The sequence below is a fragment of the Gallus gallus genome, chromosome Z (assembly GCF_016699485.2).
Source record: "Gallus gallus isolate bGalGal1 chromosome Z, bGalGal1.mat.broiler.GRCg7b, whole genome shotgun sequence".
In the NCBI taxonomy this organism is placed as follows: Eukaryota; Metazoa; Chordata; class Aves; order Galliformes; family Phasianidae; genus Gallus; species Gallus gallus.
The window spans coordinates 1,662,675-1,682,325 of NC_052572.1; the positions used below are offsets into that span (position 1 = coordinate 1,662,675).

General features: G+C 50.3%; 1 protein-coding gene across 17 annotated transcripts in view; it reads right to left on the reverse strand.

Annotated features, from left to right (window-relative positions):
* CTIF (CBP80/20-dependent translation initiation factor) overlaps positions 1-19,651 on the reverse strand; it is a 95,653-nt gene that overhangs the window by 55,671 nt on the left and 20,331 nt on the right. For 8 of the 17 annotated variants that reach the window (XM_040656614.2, XM_015277402.4, XM_015277401.4 and 5 more), the window contains 5 exons: positions 18,756-18,839; positions 12,325-12,438; positions 9,095-9,168; positions 7,977-8,081; positions 7,171-7,246 (listed from right to left, as the gene is read on the reverse strand). In XM_040656614.2, coding sequence (XP_040512548.1) covers positions 7,171-7,246; positions 7,977-8,081; positions 9,095-9,168; positions 12,325-12,438; positions 18,756-18,839 — 453 coding nt within the window. The remainder of the gene's footprint in view (positions 1-7,170; positions 7,247-7,976; positions 8,082-9,094; positions 9,169-12,324; positions 12,439-18,755; positions 18,840-19,651) is intronic. The other 9 variants (XM_040656618.2, XM_040656616.2, XM_040656617.2 and 6 more) reach the window with 3 other exon arrangements.

Below are 19,651 nucleotides of genomic sequence, written 5' to 3' on the forward strand. Positions count from 1 at the left end.
CCCCAAACCTCAATATTCTTACCTAACAATGTGCAGCAAGCCTCAGCTAAGGAAGTTGGATTTTTTTATTTTATTTATCCATGGCAAAGCTGAAACAAGGCAGCCCACCAGTTTTAACAACCAATGTCACTCAGATGTTTGTGGTGGGGTAGCTGTCAGGGCTCCCTACCCAGGACCTCCAAGCAGAAGCAGTCAGTGTCTGCTGCAATATCTGCTTGTTTTGCTCAGCCAAACGGAAACAAACTGCTCCTGTAAGCACACATATTTGCTTTCCGTTTGGAGGGGAACCTCAAAAGAATATACAATGAGAAATGAAATAATCAAGAGGGCCACAAAAGCAGGAAGAAATGAAGCTTTATCATTCTCCTGTGGTTCTGCTGTTCATACATTACAGGAATTAAGAAAAAGAGGAGAGGGGAGGGGAGGGGAGATGAGGAGGAGAAGGAGAAAGGAGAAGAGAAACCCAACAATGAGCAATTCTCTACAGCAGTACCAGCAGGTAAAAAGCACGGCAGAGTAACCCTGCCTGGCCACAGGACCAACAGCCACCAGGAAAGCACTCTACGGATAAGGGATGGCATTTCTACGGACCCCTTTGCAGACCACAACTCCATCCTGTTTCTTCATACGTATGCTGCCAATACACAGCACTTAAATCACATGTACATTTGTATCACATTCCTTCCGCTATTTCTATTAATCTAGATTAGAACCTTCAGCCCAGCAACTCAGTAATAGAAATTTGGAGATGCTACAGTCTTCTCTCCACGGGCTGTCCTATGTCCTTGGGTGGTGATGCTGTCACAATCCGCCCAGGAAAGTGTGAGTGTCCCTATCCCTGGAGGTGCCTGAGACCATGCAAGGGGCCTTGGGCAGCCTGAGCTGGGGGTACACCCAGCCCACAGCAGGGGTGGGGCTTTATGGTCCCTTCCAACCCAACCATTCTATGGTTCTATGACCTTCAAGGTCCCTTCTAACCCAACCATTCTGTGGTTCTATGACCTTCAAGGTCCCTTCCAACCCAACCATTCTATGGTTCTATGACCTTCAAGGTCCCTTCCAACCCAACCATTCTGTGGTTCTATGACCTTCAAGGTCCCTTCCAACCCAACCATTCTATGGTTCTATGACCTTCAAGGTCCCTTCCAACTCAACCATTCTGTGATTCTATGACCTTCAAGGTCCCTTGCAACCCAACCATTCTATGGTTCTATGACCTTCAAGGTCCCTTCCAACCCAACCATTCTATGGCTCTATGACCTTCAAGGTCCCGTCCAACCCAACCATTCTGTGGTTCTATGACCTTCAAGGTCCCTTCCAACCCAGCCATTCCATCATTCTATGGTACTACAGTACTAGCATACGAGCAACCAAGCTCTTGCCATCTCCAGAGCCGGTAGAAAAGTGCAAAGAGTATCTTAAAAAACAAGACAACCCAGAGGGTATTTTAAAAATCATAATCTATGGAGAAAACAGATAGGAAAGCTGAATGGATTCTTGCCTACTGAGCTCGGTCTGCTCCCACAGGGAGCACATCATGTAATACCCTGCACAAACAATCATTATTTTACCATGAATGAGATGCAGGGGCGTCACGTCCAGCACTGAACTCCCCAGTTAAGGGACAGTCTTTGACCGAGTCACCTTGCATTGCAGCAAACCCTCATCCTGCCACCGAATAGCCTATATTTACACCCTGGCTATATATACATCTCCCCAGGCAGCACGGTGTGCTCAGCCACAGCACAGAAGGAGATGTGCTTACCTGCTGCCTGCAGGCAGGAAGCGCTTGCAAGAGCTTCTGGTCTCATTCATTGTGCTGTCGCTATTTCCATCACAGCAGAGGAAAGGCAGCACATTGGGGAAGCATCTTCTGGGCAGGGATAAACCTTAAACACTGCAGGAAGTATTAAGCCCCTATTTTGTCACACACGGGCTGACGACAGCCCACATCAGCAGAACTGCTAGAAGGAGCTGTGCTTCTGCAAGCCCCTCTGCCAGCAGGGATGTGTGCCCATCCCTCTGCTTTGTGGATAGGAATTCCTCCTTTCCCTGTATTTTATAAAAAAATTACTTCACAGAGAGTGGGGAGGGGGATGAAGATGTGAAAGTGGCCAAGCCAGCAGAAACCTGCTTGGCTAAAGAGGAACTCAGCTTTTGTTTGGGATCCTTATAAACTTGGATTTTTTTTTTTTTCCTTCTGCTCCCTTCAACAAGTTTTTAAACGTCATCCTGCTCCGCAACCGACCTCAGGGAAATACTCAGCAGAATTCAAGGCAGTGCTAAAAAAGACCTCTCGGGTTTCTAATGAATCCTCTGGGAAAACAAAGGAGATGTAACACCTTCTAGAAGCTAAACTAAAATTCGGGCAGGATTTTGGGGGCAGGGATTGGTGTTATGGTGCATAGAAAGGACTGGGAAAGAACAAAACCAAACCTTTCGGGCTTTCTTTAGGTATTACAGAGCTGCATGAAAACAAACCTTTTGAGAGGAAAGTCAGCTAAAAGCCTGAGCAAAGCCTGGGCTGCTCTCTGCTGGGCTCGAACCAGAGTTCAATGTGGCGATATCTGAGAGCCTCAGATGTCCGTAACATTGTTCTTTACAATCTGGTCCCCATACATAAATTCCCTGGAAACAGCAAATTCCCTAGAAGACCAATTCTCAGGTCTAGAACTACTGCAGAACTCTGAAAAACAAAATATCAGGTCTTCCTGCCCTGTCCTGCAAACACCACTGTCCCATCCTCTCTGTTCATGTCCATGGCTGGCTGCAAACCATAGCTCCTGCTCAGGAGAAGCTGCATATTTTCCCTGGCCCACCCTTACATACTTTCCCATTCCATCCCTTCCTCTCCCCAGAGCTTCAGTCGCTACTTGCTTGCTGCCAGGCTCCTTTTCTGCATCCCACCTGCTCCTCCAAACCCCACCAATTCCCATTGATAAGCCTAGCCTAGAGCTGCAGCTCCATCCTGTCCCAGAGATAAGCCCAAATTCCATCACTTTTCTTGTTCTTAGGGCAAACCAGTATCTGGACAGTCAGGGTTTGAGAAGCAGCAATGGCTCAGCAGTGGATGTCACTGTGGTCCCCACTGCCCTCCTGCTGAGGTTGGCACATCCTTCTGCATGGGGCAGATAAAGGACAGAAAGCGGACAGGATGAGCCCCTACATCCAACGGGCAGCAGCACCTTCCAGAGCAAGTGAGGACCTCCCAGAACACACAGCACCACTCTTTGGTGTGAGGGATGTTGTGTGGGACCAACCCTTGCACAACAGTGCAAATCCACATCTGCAAAAGCCATGCAAATGGGCTAAAGGGCACAACTGGAGGTGCTGGATTTCCAAGAAGGGCTGGGTGGCACCGTGGCCGTGGCTGCAGAGCATGTCCCAGCCCTGGGCACAGGGTGGGTGCGAGACTCTGCATCTTGCTGCTTGGATAAAGCCCTTGGAATAAAGTCCTGTTTCCTCTGCACTGAGCCTGCTCTGGAGCTGTGCAGTGATGCTGCAGTGCCCTCTAGTGCTGCAGGGTGCACCGTCCCAGCTGTCACCAAGCAGCAACCCCAAGGCCACGCTCCCCGTGCCATTCATTGGCCACTGGCAGTCCCCAAACACCTCTGGAACCCAAACGCACAGCCACTGATGTCACACTGACTTCACCTTCCAGCTGCCAAAATCTGCAACCTTCAAGGGTGTGAGATCAGTCACCCCCACCCCTTCCACCCCCAGAACAATGTCTCCAAACCCAGCCTGCCCAACCAGGGCACAGACACCCCAACTTCTCCTCTCCTGGCAGCAGCTCACTGTAGGTCTGAGACACAAAAGACCCTCGTAAAGCAAAAAAAAAAATAACCCCAAAACACTGGAGGATCTCCCCTTTTCAGTGAATCTGACAGAAAACACTGTTTCTAATGACCTGCTTTAGGGCTTCAGAGCAATCTTGCTCTACTGCCAGAACTGCGGTTTGTCCCTTGCAAGGAGCCTCGAGCTGATGAGCTGCATGGAGATAGCAACCTGCCTTCCTTGGTCAACAGTGAGCCTTGCTCTGCCACCCACTGAAGGGCTACAGGCGACCACGTCCCCCCCAGCCCACTCCTTTTCCCAAGGAAATGGTCTTTGCCAGTTGGGTCCAACGCCACAGCAAAAAAGGACCGCGGGAAGATGAGGTCTTACTGGAAATCACAGCAATAAAGGCTTTTTGCTCAGCAAGCAGGGATGTGAGACTCAGCGCGTCGTGACCTATGCTCAGCCATGGCTCTCTGCCAGGGGCTTTCCGCAGCGGTTGTAGCAGTTGCAGTATTGGAAAGACCCCTGGGAGATGGGAAGCTGGCTGGTGAGACTGAAACCTCCTCTGAAGGCGGTGCCATGCCCACACGCTCAGCAGGATCTGGGGGGAGGGAAGATGTCTCCCCAGCTTGGAGCTCCCACCAGGACTCCTGCTCTTTACGCTCAGGGCAGCTCAGACATCTCGGGGGGATGCTGAGGGGTCTCCTACAGCACTTGGTGGCCAAGTAGAGGGAAGAGCGTTTGGTAGCGTGCAAGGGAAGGCTGAGGAGTGAGAAGATGGTATCAAACCCACACAGCCAGAGAGGTGGATAAACTGAGAACTGAGTGAGTGGTCCCGGGTATCCTGTGATGCAGTAGGAGCAGGAAAGAGAGGATGAGGACTCCACAGCATGGTGAAAGTAAACTGCCCCCTTCTGAGATGCAATGGATTGCACCCAGACATGTCTGAACTACAGAAAAGAAACTAGCACACGTATTCTGATTCCAAACTCATGATGGAAATGTTCAAAAAATCAGAAAGAAAACTGAAAGACAGCAATCAAATAGCAGAACCACAGAATCACAAAATCAATCAAGTTGGAAAAGACCTCCAAGATCCCCCAACCCACCCCACTGTACCCACTGACCATGTCCCCAGGTGCCACCTCTCCACGGCTCTTGAACACCCCCAGGGACAGTGATTCCACCCACCACCTCCCTGCACAGCCAGTGCCATGCATCACTGATCTTTGGAGAAATCATTCCCAGTACCCAAAACCCAAACCTGCCCCGTGCAACACGGGGTCACCACCACTCATCCTACTGTTGTGATCTGGGAGCAGAGGCTGACCCCCACCTCACTCCAGCCTCCTTTCAGGAGTTGTATGGAGCAATGAGGTCTCCCCTGTGCCTCTTCCTCTCCAGACTGAACCACCCCAGTTCCCTCAGCTGCTCCCCATAAGACTTGTCCACCAGATCCTTCTCAGCTCCACTGCCCCTCTCTGGACATGCTCCAGGGCCCTGATGTCTTTCTTGTAGTGAGAGGTCCAGCACTGAACACAGCACTTGATGTGCAGGGCAGTGAGCTGCAAGGCAATGAAGATGTCAAACCGAAGGACGCCAACACTGCCTTCCACGTTAATCCCCCTTTCCCTGCCACTACCTAACCATGCAGCCAAGGGTCAGCCTGCAGGCCGTATGTGCACCCAGCACACACAGCCATGTCTGAAAGCCCTTCTGGCTGGGGAATACTCATCTACACATTTTCTTCCGAAGCCACTTTTTGGCAGCTCTTAGGTGAACCAGTGCCCAAATCCAACTGCAGATCCTATGAACGAGGAGAGACAAAGTGGAGCGAGCAGGAGGGCTCTGCCTGCAGCTCCCACCAGATGGCAGAGCAGCTCCGAGCAGCGGGAACACCTTCTGCAGAGTCGAAACAAAAGGCTGGGAAGAGCATTTCTCTCTCGCGATGCAAAGAGCATTTGGAGGAGGGTTTGTTTTTCCTATTGTTTTTTTTTCCCCCCTGATTCTTTCTGTTCCGTATTTCTTTTCCTCACCAAAAAGGCGCAGATGTCCCTTGCAATATGCTATTGAAATACTGTTGATAGGTTCTATGAGCAAAACTCAAGTCTATGGATTAATGTCCCCATATCCAGAATATTCTGCCGCACCCATCAGTGGGTCAGTGAAAATAGGAGTAGAGATACAGATATGAAGCTGGGTGTATTAAAGAAATTAGCCCTAATTTCATGCTGTACATGACAGAGAATTTCCAAAGCAACCTGTAAGACTCACTGCCCTTCTACAGTCTGGTGCTCTAACTGCTGGATCTGCTGCATCCTTTGTAGCATAGCTGTACTGGAGGATGCTTGCTACCCATCCATGGAGAGGATGATGCCAAGATGTGCCCAAAGAGCTGGACCAGAAGCAACCCACGAGACCTTAAAGCACAGACAGAACAAGGATCTGTGCACCTCCACTGGGAAGAGCCTGTTTTGGGATATGACACAGCGAGGCGAAGCCCCCCAAAGGGCAAACGATTTCCTTTCATAGGCTCACACTGTATTTTCCCCAATGCTTCCACATACTGTATCCCGAAGAGCTATCTAAAGTGCTGAAGAGCAGCACGACCACCTCTCCACAATCACCTTCACATCCAATGCACGGCACATCAGGATTAGAGCAGCTGTCAGGGAGCATTTTACTTGTCAACACTGAAAAAAGACAAATCCCCACCAGTAACTGTATGGCTCCTGGCTCCCATATGCACGCAGTGCACGCCAGGGTGGGTGCATCTCCAAGTCATGCAGTGTTTTACTAAAATACAAAACCAAAATAAAATACAAAGCACCAAACCAAGCATTTCACTGGGTCTTCCAGCTTGGAGCACATGGTGCTGGGCACAGCTGGTGGCCCCAGAAATGCAGTCCCAGTACATTGGGAAACTCCCTTTGATTCTTCAATTATTCCAATGGTTCCCCAGGGAGAGCAGTTTCATTCTGCAGAGTCATTGGGTCGTTATCAGCAGGCCCCAGTGTTTTTTCCCTGTGACCTAAAGCCCAGACAGATGAAGCACGTAAGAGAAAACAGCTGCTTTCAGGACTGGGGCACTGGGAAGGGAAATACTGAGACACAAATTGACCTCCTCAACAGCACTGCTTCCCCAGCACTCACTGTGGTCACTAACCACAAAAAGCAGCTGCAGGAACAGATCTAGAGGGGAATCAGGCTGAGAAAAGGAGCAAATGCAGTGGTACTACATACAAGGCACGTGCATCGCAGAGGGGAACAACTGGATCAGCACATGGTTGCTTCTGAGCAGCACTTGGAGCCTGGTGCTTTCAGAAGCTCCTTTTCTAAGATCTGAGCCTCGTGTGAGCGTGGGTGGTTTCTGCACACATCAGCACCCACCTGCCATGCTGGGAGGACCTTCTCGATGTCGTTCAGATTGATGCTGTCACCATCCTCGTATTTCCCTTTTCCAAGCCTGTGGCAGAGAGAGAGCAAACAAAAACGTGAGCAGTGAGACCTCGCTGGAACCAATGTTAATTCTCCGTGATGGCACACAGGGAGGATGAGCTCTCACTGCAGAAGGCCCTCATAAAGACAAAAAGGTCTCTGAAGTTCATTTCCAAAATGCTCTCATATGGGCACAAAGACACTGACACCAAATGAAATGCTGCCCCAGCCCTATCACCCTGCACCATGTCTGTCCAAACAGCACTACAGTGCTCCTGGTAACAGCAGCAGTAAGAAACATGGGCCTCAGCTGAAGGAGGACTGGAGTTTAATTAACATCTAATCACTTGAAGGGAAATTAGGTGTGTTCAACAGTAGAGCTTGCACTGAATGAAACAGCGATCTGTATGGGCCATGCTCATACTCTGCTCTTCCACAGAAGCCCTATTGCTTGTGGGAATTGTAACCATGACCTTTCCCTAAAACATTCTTAAATGTAGCTTGGATCCAGCATGGCTTAGAAACGAATTCTGTAAAGCAATGCAAAAAAAAAAAAACAACCCCAAACAGCACTGCTCTAAACCACATGAGCCGAAGATGGCCAAGTTCTCAGACCCTGAATGTGGTCCAGCTCGTCCTCCATACGGACCATGCCACCATGCCAGCAATCCCACTGCAAAGAAGCTCCTTTCTTCCTGGAGAGCATCACCTCACTTGCAGCTCTGGGGCTGGGGTAACTGCACACACGTGGCACTCACCCTTCCCTGTCGATGTGGGGCAGTGGATGTTTGGAGGTGTTCCGGAGCTTCCTGTGGAATTGGCTGAAATCTAGTTTTTCAGGCTGCAGGTCCCACGTTGCACCACTGGGAGAGCAAAACAAAGAGAGGCAAAGAGAGTGAGTGCTCTGCTGATACAATAAAATCATGCTTACAGCAAAGGAGCAAACCTGAGCCTGCAGATGAGGACAGCTGGTGCTTTGGAAGCACCACCTGAGCAGCGTGATGCCACAGGCCTCCAATTCACACTGCTGCACTAATGCTTTTTTCTGTGCTGATTGCACTAAATCCATAGTTTTGATGCAGATGCATCATGAAGACCACACGCCTTGCTACCTGCATTTGCTCTCTGTAACAAGGAGGTACTGCAGCAGAGGCTGCTCCAGTCTATGCAGTGCAGAGCTCTCCCCACTCCAGCGACCTGGAGCAAGTCTCAGGTGAGAGCTCGACCCCTGTAGTGCTGCGGGCACAGCACAGCAATGTGTACCACTGGACAGAAGGCACATTTCACTGCTTGAGCCGTTGCTGCTTGAGCAGGGAAGCACACTTGTTTTTTCTCATGCTGAAGCAGCAGCTCCGCTCAGCAGCTGCAGAGCAAACACATGATCACAGCAGCAGTTATAGTGGGAGAAAGAAGGCCAGGAGCAGAGCTCAAAGCTCAGCCTCGCCTGTGCGGCTCTCAGATGATTGCCAACAGTCCCATCAGTGCCTTTTGGAGACATTTAGCCTGCAGGCCTCTCCTAAGCACACACAATGCTTTAAGTACATTCACAGCATCATTACGGTTGGAAAATACCTTCAAGATCCCCACGCTCAAGCCCAACCCACCCCCACCATACCACTGACCATGTCCCCCAGTGCCACCTCCCCACAGATCTTGGACACCTCCAGGGAAGGGGACTTCACCACCCCCGGAGCAGCCTGTGCCACTGCATCACTGCTCATTGGAGAAGAAGTTTCTCCTAATATCCAACTAGGAAGTCTGTTGTTGGTGCTTAGTGCCATGGGCTACGTGAGGAGCAGTGATGGAGGCCATGTGGCAGCGCCCACCTGAGCACCAACAAGATGTCCCCACGCACAAACCTCTAACACCAGCTTACCTGAAGGAATCGAAGGTGTTGGCAGCCCAGATGTCGGTGCCCAGCATGTCAAGGGAGCCCTCCTTGTTGCCATTCTAGGAAGGATGGAGAGGTGGTTATATGGCGCAAGGCTCTACTTTGCACCCAGCGTTCCCCACTCAAGGGGCCTTGCTGCGACACACAGACCACTTGCTAGCTACAGAAGTGCACTTGGAGGCAGGAAGGGAAGGTTTCAGCCTTTGGGACACAAAGCTGTGGACAACACAGAGCGGACAACATGTGGGTTGATGTTGGCCCCATCCTCCTACCCAACATCCGCTGCCAATGTGGGCGTGTGGCCTCCAAGAAACACAGACCCATTGGGCAGGTTGGCATTCTGACCACAGAATTCCAGCTGGTTGACGTGGGGAGGCACCTCCAAGGTGACCTGTCCAAGCAAGGTCAAGAAGGGCCACCAAGAGCCAGATGTCCAAGGCCATGTCCAGATGGCTCCTAATGCTCCAAGGGCTGTCACCAACAAGCACATGGAAAGCCTTTAGTGAAGCACAAGGTGAAACACCTCCGAATTTCACCACTGTGGCGACTGCTTCTTCAAGGAGTCATGGTGGCACAGCTTCTCCTTGCTCCACCGATGTCTCACAGAAGGACACGACCCCATATTGAAGCTCCAATTTTTCCCCAGTGGAAAAGCATCTAAGCCAAAACCCTAAATTGCTTCTTGTCCTTCACAGCTCTACTACAATCACCGGCCCCCACGTGCCCTCCCCACAAGCAGAGGGCTGCCCTCACCACACTTCACAAGCAGACAACAGCAAAGAGGCACAGCACATTGGGTTCTGTCAGTGGCAGTCACAAAATCAGACTCAACTCAGACTCACGTGGGATCGATATGCTACTTCCTATTCATAATACACTCACTTATTACCAATACTCTCCAACAAACAGGTTTGTCTCCTCGTAGACACAACACTCTTGCAACGCAGGCACAGCCATTACTGTACTTACACCACCACATAAAGTTTTCCTGAGGAATTGCTGTTTTCAAATAACACAGAAAATAATTAAAAGTGACTATTCCTACATGAAGTTCCAGACTTCAAGATCTTTCTCAAGACCAAAGATCTTTCATCTTTACTTCCTCTTTGGTTAAAGGTTTCTTTAACCAATTCTTCTTGCAGACACATCTATTTCTCTTTCCACTTCCTATTAACACAGGATGTTTAAGTACCTGTCAATGAACCAACTGCAGTGGCATGTCCCAGGAGCTGAGTGTTTGGGCTCAGGGGATAAGGATGGGAGCATATAAGTAATTGCAATGAAAACGAGACCAATCAGCAACCAAGACACAAGCAGCCAGAATTTCTGATAACGTGGGAATGGGTTCCTAACAGCACGTTGTGTTCTGAAATCGCGGCCCAAATTCAGCTCAGCAGAGAGCTTCTCAAGAGCTCCTTCTTCAATCTTGAGACAAAGCGCTCAGCTTCCTGCTTGGATGCGGCCAGTTTGGACCCAACTCCCAGCAATTAGTGGAAACTGTGGGGCTGCTTCCCATGCAGCAGTACAGGAGGAGGTCAGAGGGGTGCGAGTGCTCAGGCAATGTTTGGGTGCTCCCACCCAAACAGGGCTGCAGCTCCTGGTCCTCCCAGCCCACGTCCCCACCACCTCTCAGGGATGCTCCAGATACCAGCCCAACTTCGTGACATTGGCACTGGGGCCCAATGATAACGACATTTGTCATTGAGCCATGAGTCATTGTGGTCATTCCAAGTCTTTGCTGCCTCAGATGACCTGCCTTGGTAACTGGGTTGTGCCTCGGGTCACCAGCAGCTCCCAGTGTGCTGCTGAGACTGTCATAGGACTAGAAAAGCCAATTCTCAAGTCCAGGAGAAAAAATAAATTGTGTGTATTAAAGAGAAGCAGCTCCTTGCTGTCAGTTCCCCCAGGAATGCAATTACAGAGGTGAGCAGTTTTAATATGAAGCTCCCCATGACCCAACCCTCAGCCTTAGATACTAATTTTCACTGTGAAGGGGTTAGAATTGCTGCAAATTAATTAAGCCGACAGGAACAGTGATTGAGTGACACACTGGTGAGAAAGTCATCAACGCTCAGAGACAGCAGAGATCCAGTAAAATGAACCCTATCCCCCGGAACGGTCTATACATGTATCTTTATAACCTGTCCTCCAGATCTCATGAGCACGCACTCAGGTGACCAAAACCTACACCCAGAGCACACAGTGACGGGGACAGAGTACGCCACCCCCCACGTGGACTCTGCCTGCTTACATACACATGCAACCTCAGCAAATTCCCCACAAAGTCAGCATTTAGATGCATGCTGCCCTTTTTTCTGTTTTTCCCAAAGCCAGCTCAGTATCACACCGGTTTCTCCTGCCACTCCTCATTACCATTCCCCAGCAACTCTCTACAAGTGCAAAATCATGCTCTCCGTGGCACTATTGCAACATGTCTCATCACCACTCTTTGCATTAATAGGGAGCAGCACCAAGCGGTCTCAGTGCTGTTTGTGGTATAAACAGAAGGATTATCCTGTGGCGTGTGCTACTGCAGCAGAAGTCTCCTTCTCAATCAATCCCCAGCCCCAAACCATCACTGCACCGTTCAGGAAATTACTCCATGTACTCCAGGATGCTTGAGATGCAAGGATGGACCAGGACTTTGAATGCTGGCCCCGGCCTTTGGCACAGCCAACACTCATGCATGCAGATGGAGGTCCCTGGACTGAGTTCAGGCAGGGAAAGGCCCTAAAATCACATCAGCAGCAAATTCCCCATGTTTTTTGTAGGGTAGGAGGGTAACTCTCCATCTAGCCCTGGAAAGGTGCTGGACTCGGGGTCATAATGTAACACCACCTATTTGCTGTTCGCTCCTCCGTCAACCTCTAACAAAGACTCACCAAAAAAGCAATTACAGGCATCTCCTGATTTCCCAGACCAGAAGTACTCCAGGATTTCAAGGACAAAAAGCAAATTTCCTCCGTGCTCAACCACACAGCCTTCTTACCCAACAGAAAGGCACACCTCAGCAGAACCCGAGGCTGAAGGACAGCCGCGTTCCTCAGCAGTCAGGTGATGGGTTGGGCACGAATAGGGCAGCAATCTGTACACCAACACGCATCACACCCTACACGGAGGCACACAGACAGCGCACACCATTGGAAACCTCCCATACACAGCAAGCAGAGGACACGAGGCCAGCACCCAGCTCTCCCCATGGCTACCAGGTGTACCTTGGTGGTGTGCCTGAACTGGCTGCTCCTCCCAGACCTCGATCCAGAGCCACACCTGGAGCCCGACCCTGGCCGCGATCCTGCGCTCCCACCGCTGCTGTGATCCCAATCTTCCTGGAACAACAAACAGCTGGCTTTAGTCAAGGGCAGTGCCACCCCACACCCATGAACACCACTGAGCTGGCCAAGCAGGAGAGCTGCTGCTCCTGAGCCACGCACACCGGCATCTCAAGACCCGTGCCCATGCACCATTGTGTTTTCCTTGAGGCCTTTTATACATCTGGATGGAATTTTCTTGCATTGCAAAGAGACAAAAAATGATGGTAGAGATTTAACTACAGTAAACTAGTGCATGCATGGAGAAGAATAACACCTCCTATGGCTTCATGACGGTTCATTACGCATATCCTACATCCTCTAAAACTGCAGATGTACCCTTAATTCCTGCCAACCCAAACCCCCGTGCCCCAAATCAACCCTTCATTTGCTTCTTCCCCCTGCTTAGCCCGCAGCTGAGTCCAGTTCCCCATGCACCTGACAATACTTGGGCTTCACCAGCCCAACACTCCACCCCAGTAACACCTGTCCCTTCAGGGGCTGTCCCTAATGTCCTCCTTTCTTCTCCTCACACTTGTTCTGCCGTCAAACATCCCACAGCTTTCTTGTTCAGTCAGCACCCCACGGGACAAGATGAGTAAGCCAAAACCAGAACAACCAACCCAACCAGCTCTATTTACCCAAACAACACGAGGTGCTTGGGAAGAAAGGGGTTTTTTTTGTCAGGGTAATTGCTCCTGAAGTTTTCCTCAGAGGCTCCCAAAGGGCTTCAGGAGTGACCTGAGATGATGAAAAATCCCTAAATCAAAGAGTGCAGAATGTTCAACTCTATCATGCCGAAAATGTGGAAGGTGAATAATTCTGGGCAAAGCCCATGTCCTGGTTGGGTCTCCTGTGCTCCTCTACCTGCTGGGGCTGGAGGATGTACCCAGCACAAGGGACTGGAAGGAAGGTGTAGGATTTACCTAATAAGAGTTAAAATGCATTGCTGCCCATTTCTGCATGGCCCCACCGCATGTTCTCCATCCTCAAAGCCAGCAAGCCCGAACACCTCGAGGCTGCTATACCCTAAAGTCAGTACCAACTCTGAAAGAGGGTAAGTTAACCAGTTTTTCAGTTGCGTACAGAAGCTGTAACACCAATGGCAGAACGCACCTCCTTTCCTCCTCAGCACAATGCAATACAAACATACTGATGGTTATATGCTCCCATCCTTTTTCCCTTGGGACCGATGTCCCCAAAAGACAAGGACTCTCCCTGCCTCCTCCAACACCCTGAAGATCTGCGTGCTCTCATTCCCAGCTCTCAGCAGGCTCCAGCCACCACTCCAGGTCTACATTTACCACCAGGAGAGGGAATCTCCATCCCAAATGTTGGGGTTGGAGACAAACACCTCCTTGGGAGAGAGATTGCCAGCAGCTGCTTTTATCCATGCAAATCCTCCCGGCCAAACTCTGCATCCCCTTAGGAGCAGCGAGGCTGTGCATGTCAACCCTGCCAGCCACCCTCCTAGCTGTCACATCTAGCATTTACATTTTAATTAGCAATAATCACATGTTTCACTTATACTGCAATTTTCACCTTCGCAGAGCTTTGCGGTGCGAACTAATTAATCCTGCTCCCTTTGCCAGCTCAAAAGTTATTTCTTCCTGGTACTTCAGTGCACAATGGAAAATCTCATTCGCAGAAGGGGAAAGCTCTCCCTGATGAGCATGCAGTAAATGGAAGCTCTGCAATCTCCAAGTGGTTGTCCTCAGTGGAAAGGTAAAGTTTGGTCTGTAGGTGAAGCCACCACTGAAGACAACAGTGGATTCCAATGGGGATTCATGTTAGAGAAGATCTCCCACACTCAATCTACAGCCTAAGGTTGGGCAGATAAAAGGGTCTTCTCAGGACATGGGCCTCAAGCTGCAGATCTGGGATGGCCACCAGCATGAATTATCCCAGCACAGCATCTACAACCTGCTCCTAGACCAAGCTGGACAGCGTCCTACAAGCCACCAAGGATTTCAGGCCCTTCTAGATCTATTCAAGAACATGCACTCCAGGTTTTTTTTGTTGTTGTTGTTTTGTTTTTGTATTTTTGTTTTTTTTTTCCCATGAAAAAATAACAATTTACAATAGAAAGAGTTATTTTAACATTTTAAAACGTGGGGGAAAATAAATATTTCAGCTGGGACAAACTTCCAGCCTCTTTATACTCGATGCCTAAAGCTACAACAGAAACAGAAAATCACCCCTATAGAAACACCATGAAGAAAAAAAAAAACAACCAGATACAAAAAGAGCAAGTAGTTACAACAAGAGAGATGAAGAAACAATTCCCTTCACAAATAATTTGTGTCTTGAGGTGGAGTGTTTCTTGACTGTTTGATGCCTGAGATAAGGGCACACTCACCGTAGCTCCTGCTCTCAGTTATGCAAGTCTTCTGTAAAACAGCTGCTGAACAGCTGGTTAAAGCAGGTCATAGGGTCACAGAACCCTTAAGGTCGGAGAAGACCTCCAAGATCCCCAAGTTCAACCTCAACCCATCCTCACCATGCCCACCAACCACGTCCCCAGCTGCCACATCTCCACCACCTCCCTGGGCAGCCTGTACCAGGGCGTCAGTGCTCTACGGAGAAGAAATTGTTCCTAATATCCAAAGTAAATTTTCGCTGGTGCAACTTGAGGCCATTATCTCTCATGCTATTGCTACTTTCCTGGGAGTAGTGTTAATTAGCTGGAAGCACCTCCAATACAACCGGGGATATGAAAGTCACATCATGCACTCAATCTCAAATGTCTGCTTTGTAAAGAACATGTTAATCCAGTGCATAATCAAAAACCCAGAACAGTCCTGGGACCAAACAGACTCCAACGGGGAAGGTGACAGTGTTGCTTGTGCCAGGACAGGCACAGACACAGACACAGATCTTCTGGACAGCAAAGATCACCCTTGAGAAGTTCTGGCTGTAGAGTGGAACCAATCCTCAGATTACTGTGGCAAACTTCCTAAAATACAGGAATGGCCATGAGACACCAAAGGTCCACCTGGTTTCCCCTTAGCAGCAGTAGCAGAATGGAGAGAGCTCAGGACCAAAGGTCTCGGTGACATCCAACACACCTACTTTTGGTATGCACATGTCCCAGACAAACACTGATGTGCCAAAACCTGGAGGGTATGGAAAGTATAAAGAGTATGGAGGGGATAAATCAACCACCAAATGCAAGGTCGCTCCTTTATAAAGGGTGCTGCTGTAACACAGCCAGAAGCCCCAGAGCAAGCTGAACCTACACATCAGCTGAATGGTTTAATTCCTTTCTCAGCAGCCATGATTGAGCAGATCTGTACTTACTGCACAGAGGGAGCGTCAGCAGCAGCTACAGGTGGAATGCCACTTAGTGACTGGTTCTGCCAGAGCTGCTCCTTGATCACCTTTGAGGGCTGGCCACCTCACCTAGAGCTTTAATTCCTTCTTCCCGAGGCAGGGCTGCACCAACCTGTATTCCCTGGCAGAGCCTCAAAGTGACTCCCTGACTTTCGCCTTCTCTTCCTCTGTTGGGAATGAGACAAAGCAAAACAGCTGTGTCTGGCTGCACCTACTTGCCCCAACAGCCCTTCAACGTGATGGCCAAGCACAACCCAAAATATCCCGTAGAAATAGAGTCAATCGTCTTTACTTGTTAACACAACTTCCTATGGTTGGAAGCCAAGCGCTTAGCAGGGGGGGGTTTCAGGTTCAAGTGAGTCACTGGGAAGTGTGTCCTAAGGGATTTAAGTGGGTCTGCTCCAATCCCACCCCACCCCCAGCAGCCACACAGCCCCATGACTGCGTGTCCCCGGATGCCCTCTGCCTGCACGATGTGGGGACGCAACAGGCAGCACCTCCCATGGGGATGCATTCTGACACCCGCACAGCACTGAGCACCTCTGAGTCACTGAGGATTCATGTGGACGAGCTTTGGTTTGGTGGAGGTGTGGGAGCTTCTCATACTTCTGCTATCATCAAGGCTTGGGTTCATGGACAACACGACGCTCACGTGGAGAAGCCCCCGAGGCTCCTGGTCATGCTACAAGTCCCCATGGCACGTGGAGGGACATGGAGATGGCTATGGAGCTGCTGCCAGGCTTCTCACATCCCAGAGCTCTGTGGATCTCTCCACACACAACATGCCACAAAGCCTTTTGCTTAATGAATTGCCCTCAGAAATATATCAAAGCTTTGGCCCCACGAGGGGAATGCAAATCATGCATTACGTAAAATCTTCCCACTGGGTGTTTTTAGAAGAAGTAAAATAAAATCCAAGCATGAAAAGATTTGAAATCTTACCATTATCCGACCTTTCCTCGTGCACAGTGGCACAGGCAGTACCTTATATCTATCAACAGGGTATGTTTCCACCCCAAAGAGCCCTCTGGGGGCACCGCCCAGGACACTGCAGGAACACTGCAGGGCTCAGCGCCACGCTGCACAGCAAACCAAAGCGTTCCCAGGAGGGAGCCAGGAGAATTACAGCTGAGCAGGATGTGACTGTGAGGCTGTGAGACCCCTCAGCACACCGGGACCTCATGCAACCTATGTCAGGAGATCCCCCACGAGCACCACAGCCTGGGCCTTCCTCCTCCCCGCAGCCTTACTGCACAATGCAGAATGCCCAGCTGGAAAGAAAACACAAAAATCAAAGAGTTCCCCTTTCCAATAGAAGATCTCAAACCCCGTAACAAATTGCAGTGAAAAAACAAAAGGTAACATCATCCCTCGGGAAACGATTAGCCAGCTTTTTGTTCCCGAGCAGGTTTGAAGAGGGAGTGATAATTTACGTGCAAGACTGAAACCTCATTAACGTTGTTTTTTTTCTTTCCATGCTACCGATGAGAAAAATCAGCATCCAGAAAGAGTAATGCACCGAACCCCGCTCTCACCAGCAGCGATTCGGCTGTATATCTGTAGCAGAAAGAGAAAGGCTGCCTGGGCAGCAGAACAATAGCGTGCAGCTCCTCTCTGGTGCCAAGGAAAATTTGTTCCTCGCTGTTAAAGGAAGCCCAACACGGAGAGAGATAATTACGAGCCCTGCTGCAGGCTGGGAGAGAGCCCAAACGTGGGGAAAGCAGAGTACAGAGCGTAGCCTGGGCATACATGGATGTTAGCTGTGCTCTAGCTTCCCCCAGGGCAGCCATTGCCAATAGGGTTTGTATATATATATGGCCATGGTATGAAGGGATTGTGCAGACATCTTGCTGGCCACCAGTATCTGCGGGGGTAATCCCAGGGCAGACACTGGTCAGCCACCCCCAGTAACTACCTTGCTATTAAACTGATGAATTGGAGCTCGCCTTTGTGTACTCTCTCTGGGATTGGTAAACCTTACGTAGAAGCACAGGTGCTTTTGCATAACACATCCACATGTTGGCAAGCTGCTCATCTCCTGTGGCTTTTAGTGGCAGAGCAGAGGGAAAAGGTGTCTCAGAACCACGGGATGGTTGGGTTGGGAGGGTCCTTAAAGACCACGGAACTGTAGGATCCCAGAAGAGTTGGGTTCAAAGGGAACCTTAAGCCTCTCCAACCCCACCCCAGTCATGGGCTGGTGGCTTCTCACCAGCTCAGGCTGCCCAGGGCCCATCCATGGCCTTGGACAGCTGCAGGGATGGGGCACCCTCACTTCTCTGGGCAGCAGTGCCAGGGTCTCACCGCCACCTAACATAAATTTCCCCTCTGTTTAAACCATTCCCCCTCGAATCATCACTATCTGCCGATGTAAAAAGCCAGCCCTTCTCCCTCGATGTACTGGAAGGTCTCCCCAGAGCGCCCTCTTCTGCAGACTAAATACCCCCAGCTCCCTCAGCCCGTCCTCAGGAGAGGTGCTCCAGCCCTCCAAGCATCTTGGTGCCTCCTCTGGGCCCACTCTGACAGCCTTCCCGTGCCGGGGGTCACGACGCAGTGCTGCAGGTGGGCTCTCACTGCAGCACCTGAAGTGCAATGCTACTCCCCCAGGCTCCCTGCTCCAGGCAGCGCTGCTGGATTCGAGGTGAGTCTGAAGCCTAACAGGCACCCCTCCAGTTCCCAGCACTAAACCTGGAGGTGTTTCATCCCAGAGTTTGAGGAGATATTGATAAACTGAGGCAGGCAACCACAAAAAAAAAGTAGCCATGAAATAGAAAGGATGAAGGTGCAGCCATGTCCAAGCCATAGCATCCCAAAACACTGCTCCCGAAGAATGCAAATGTAGAACCTCCAAGCTTGGTTTCCACCAAGCCCAGTGTCCTTGCCGGGTCCTCCTGGAGGAGGAACCATCTCAGTGCCGAGCTGGAAGTACGGGCTCAGCACTCCCAGGCTGCAGAAAAAGGACAAAAAGCAAAGCTCTGTCGAGGAAGAACTAAACACTCCCCTACCTGCTTGTGCTGCTGGGACGACGAGCCCTTCCCTCTGGATGGGGAGCAGCTGCCATCGAGCTGCTCACTACAATCCGCCGTCCACTGCAAAAGGGATAGAAAGGCATTGTGTAAAATAATAGCCAGGCTGGGGAAACTGCTGCATCAGCCCGCAGCAAACATCACCCAGCAAACAGCACCGTGACTGTGCTGGGATGTGGAGCATCCACAGCCTTCTCTCTGCAGCATCAGCTCTGTTCCAGAACAACAGGGCTCCCTCTGACCAGCAGGGATGATCCCGAAGGCTCTGGCTGGGAAATGCTCGGCCTGGTGATGGCCATAAGAGGAAAGCTCCAGGAACAATGGCAGGAAGCTGGAGAAGCTGCTGTGGCCATCGCTGGGTTGCATTGTTACGGAGGGTTTTAAAGGTGGGGGGTGGGGAAAAAAGTTGTGCTTTTCTGTTCTTTCCGTTGTTCTCTGTTTTTTAAATGAAACAGAAGACAGAGCTGCTGACACAGGCAATGCATTACAGAGGTGTCTGCATCAAAACAGCTCAATTTGGGGTCACTGGTTACCACTCCACAACGAAAAGAAGAGCCACAGCATAACGCTGAAAGTAATGATAACAGTAAAGTAACTTTCCCTCCACCAAGATGAAGGATCCTGCTTAATCCTTAAGCCATTTCAGTTCCCTGCCACGAGGAAGCAGACTGCAGAGCTTCAGTAGCTTGCCCAAAGTTAGCGATTAAGTGGCAGCAGAACCCTGCAGCTAACACAGCTCTCTTGGTCTCAGTCCAGCGCTCAGCCACAAACCCATCCTTTCTCCTGCAGCTCTCGTTAAAGGGAGCCTGCTGCCTTCAGCCTGGCTGACAAACCAGCTCGCCCGTGCATGCATGCTTATTGCTTTGATAAGAGCA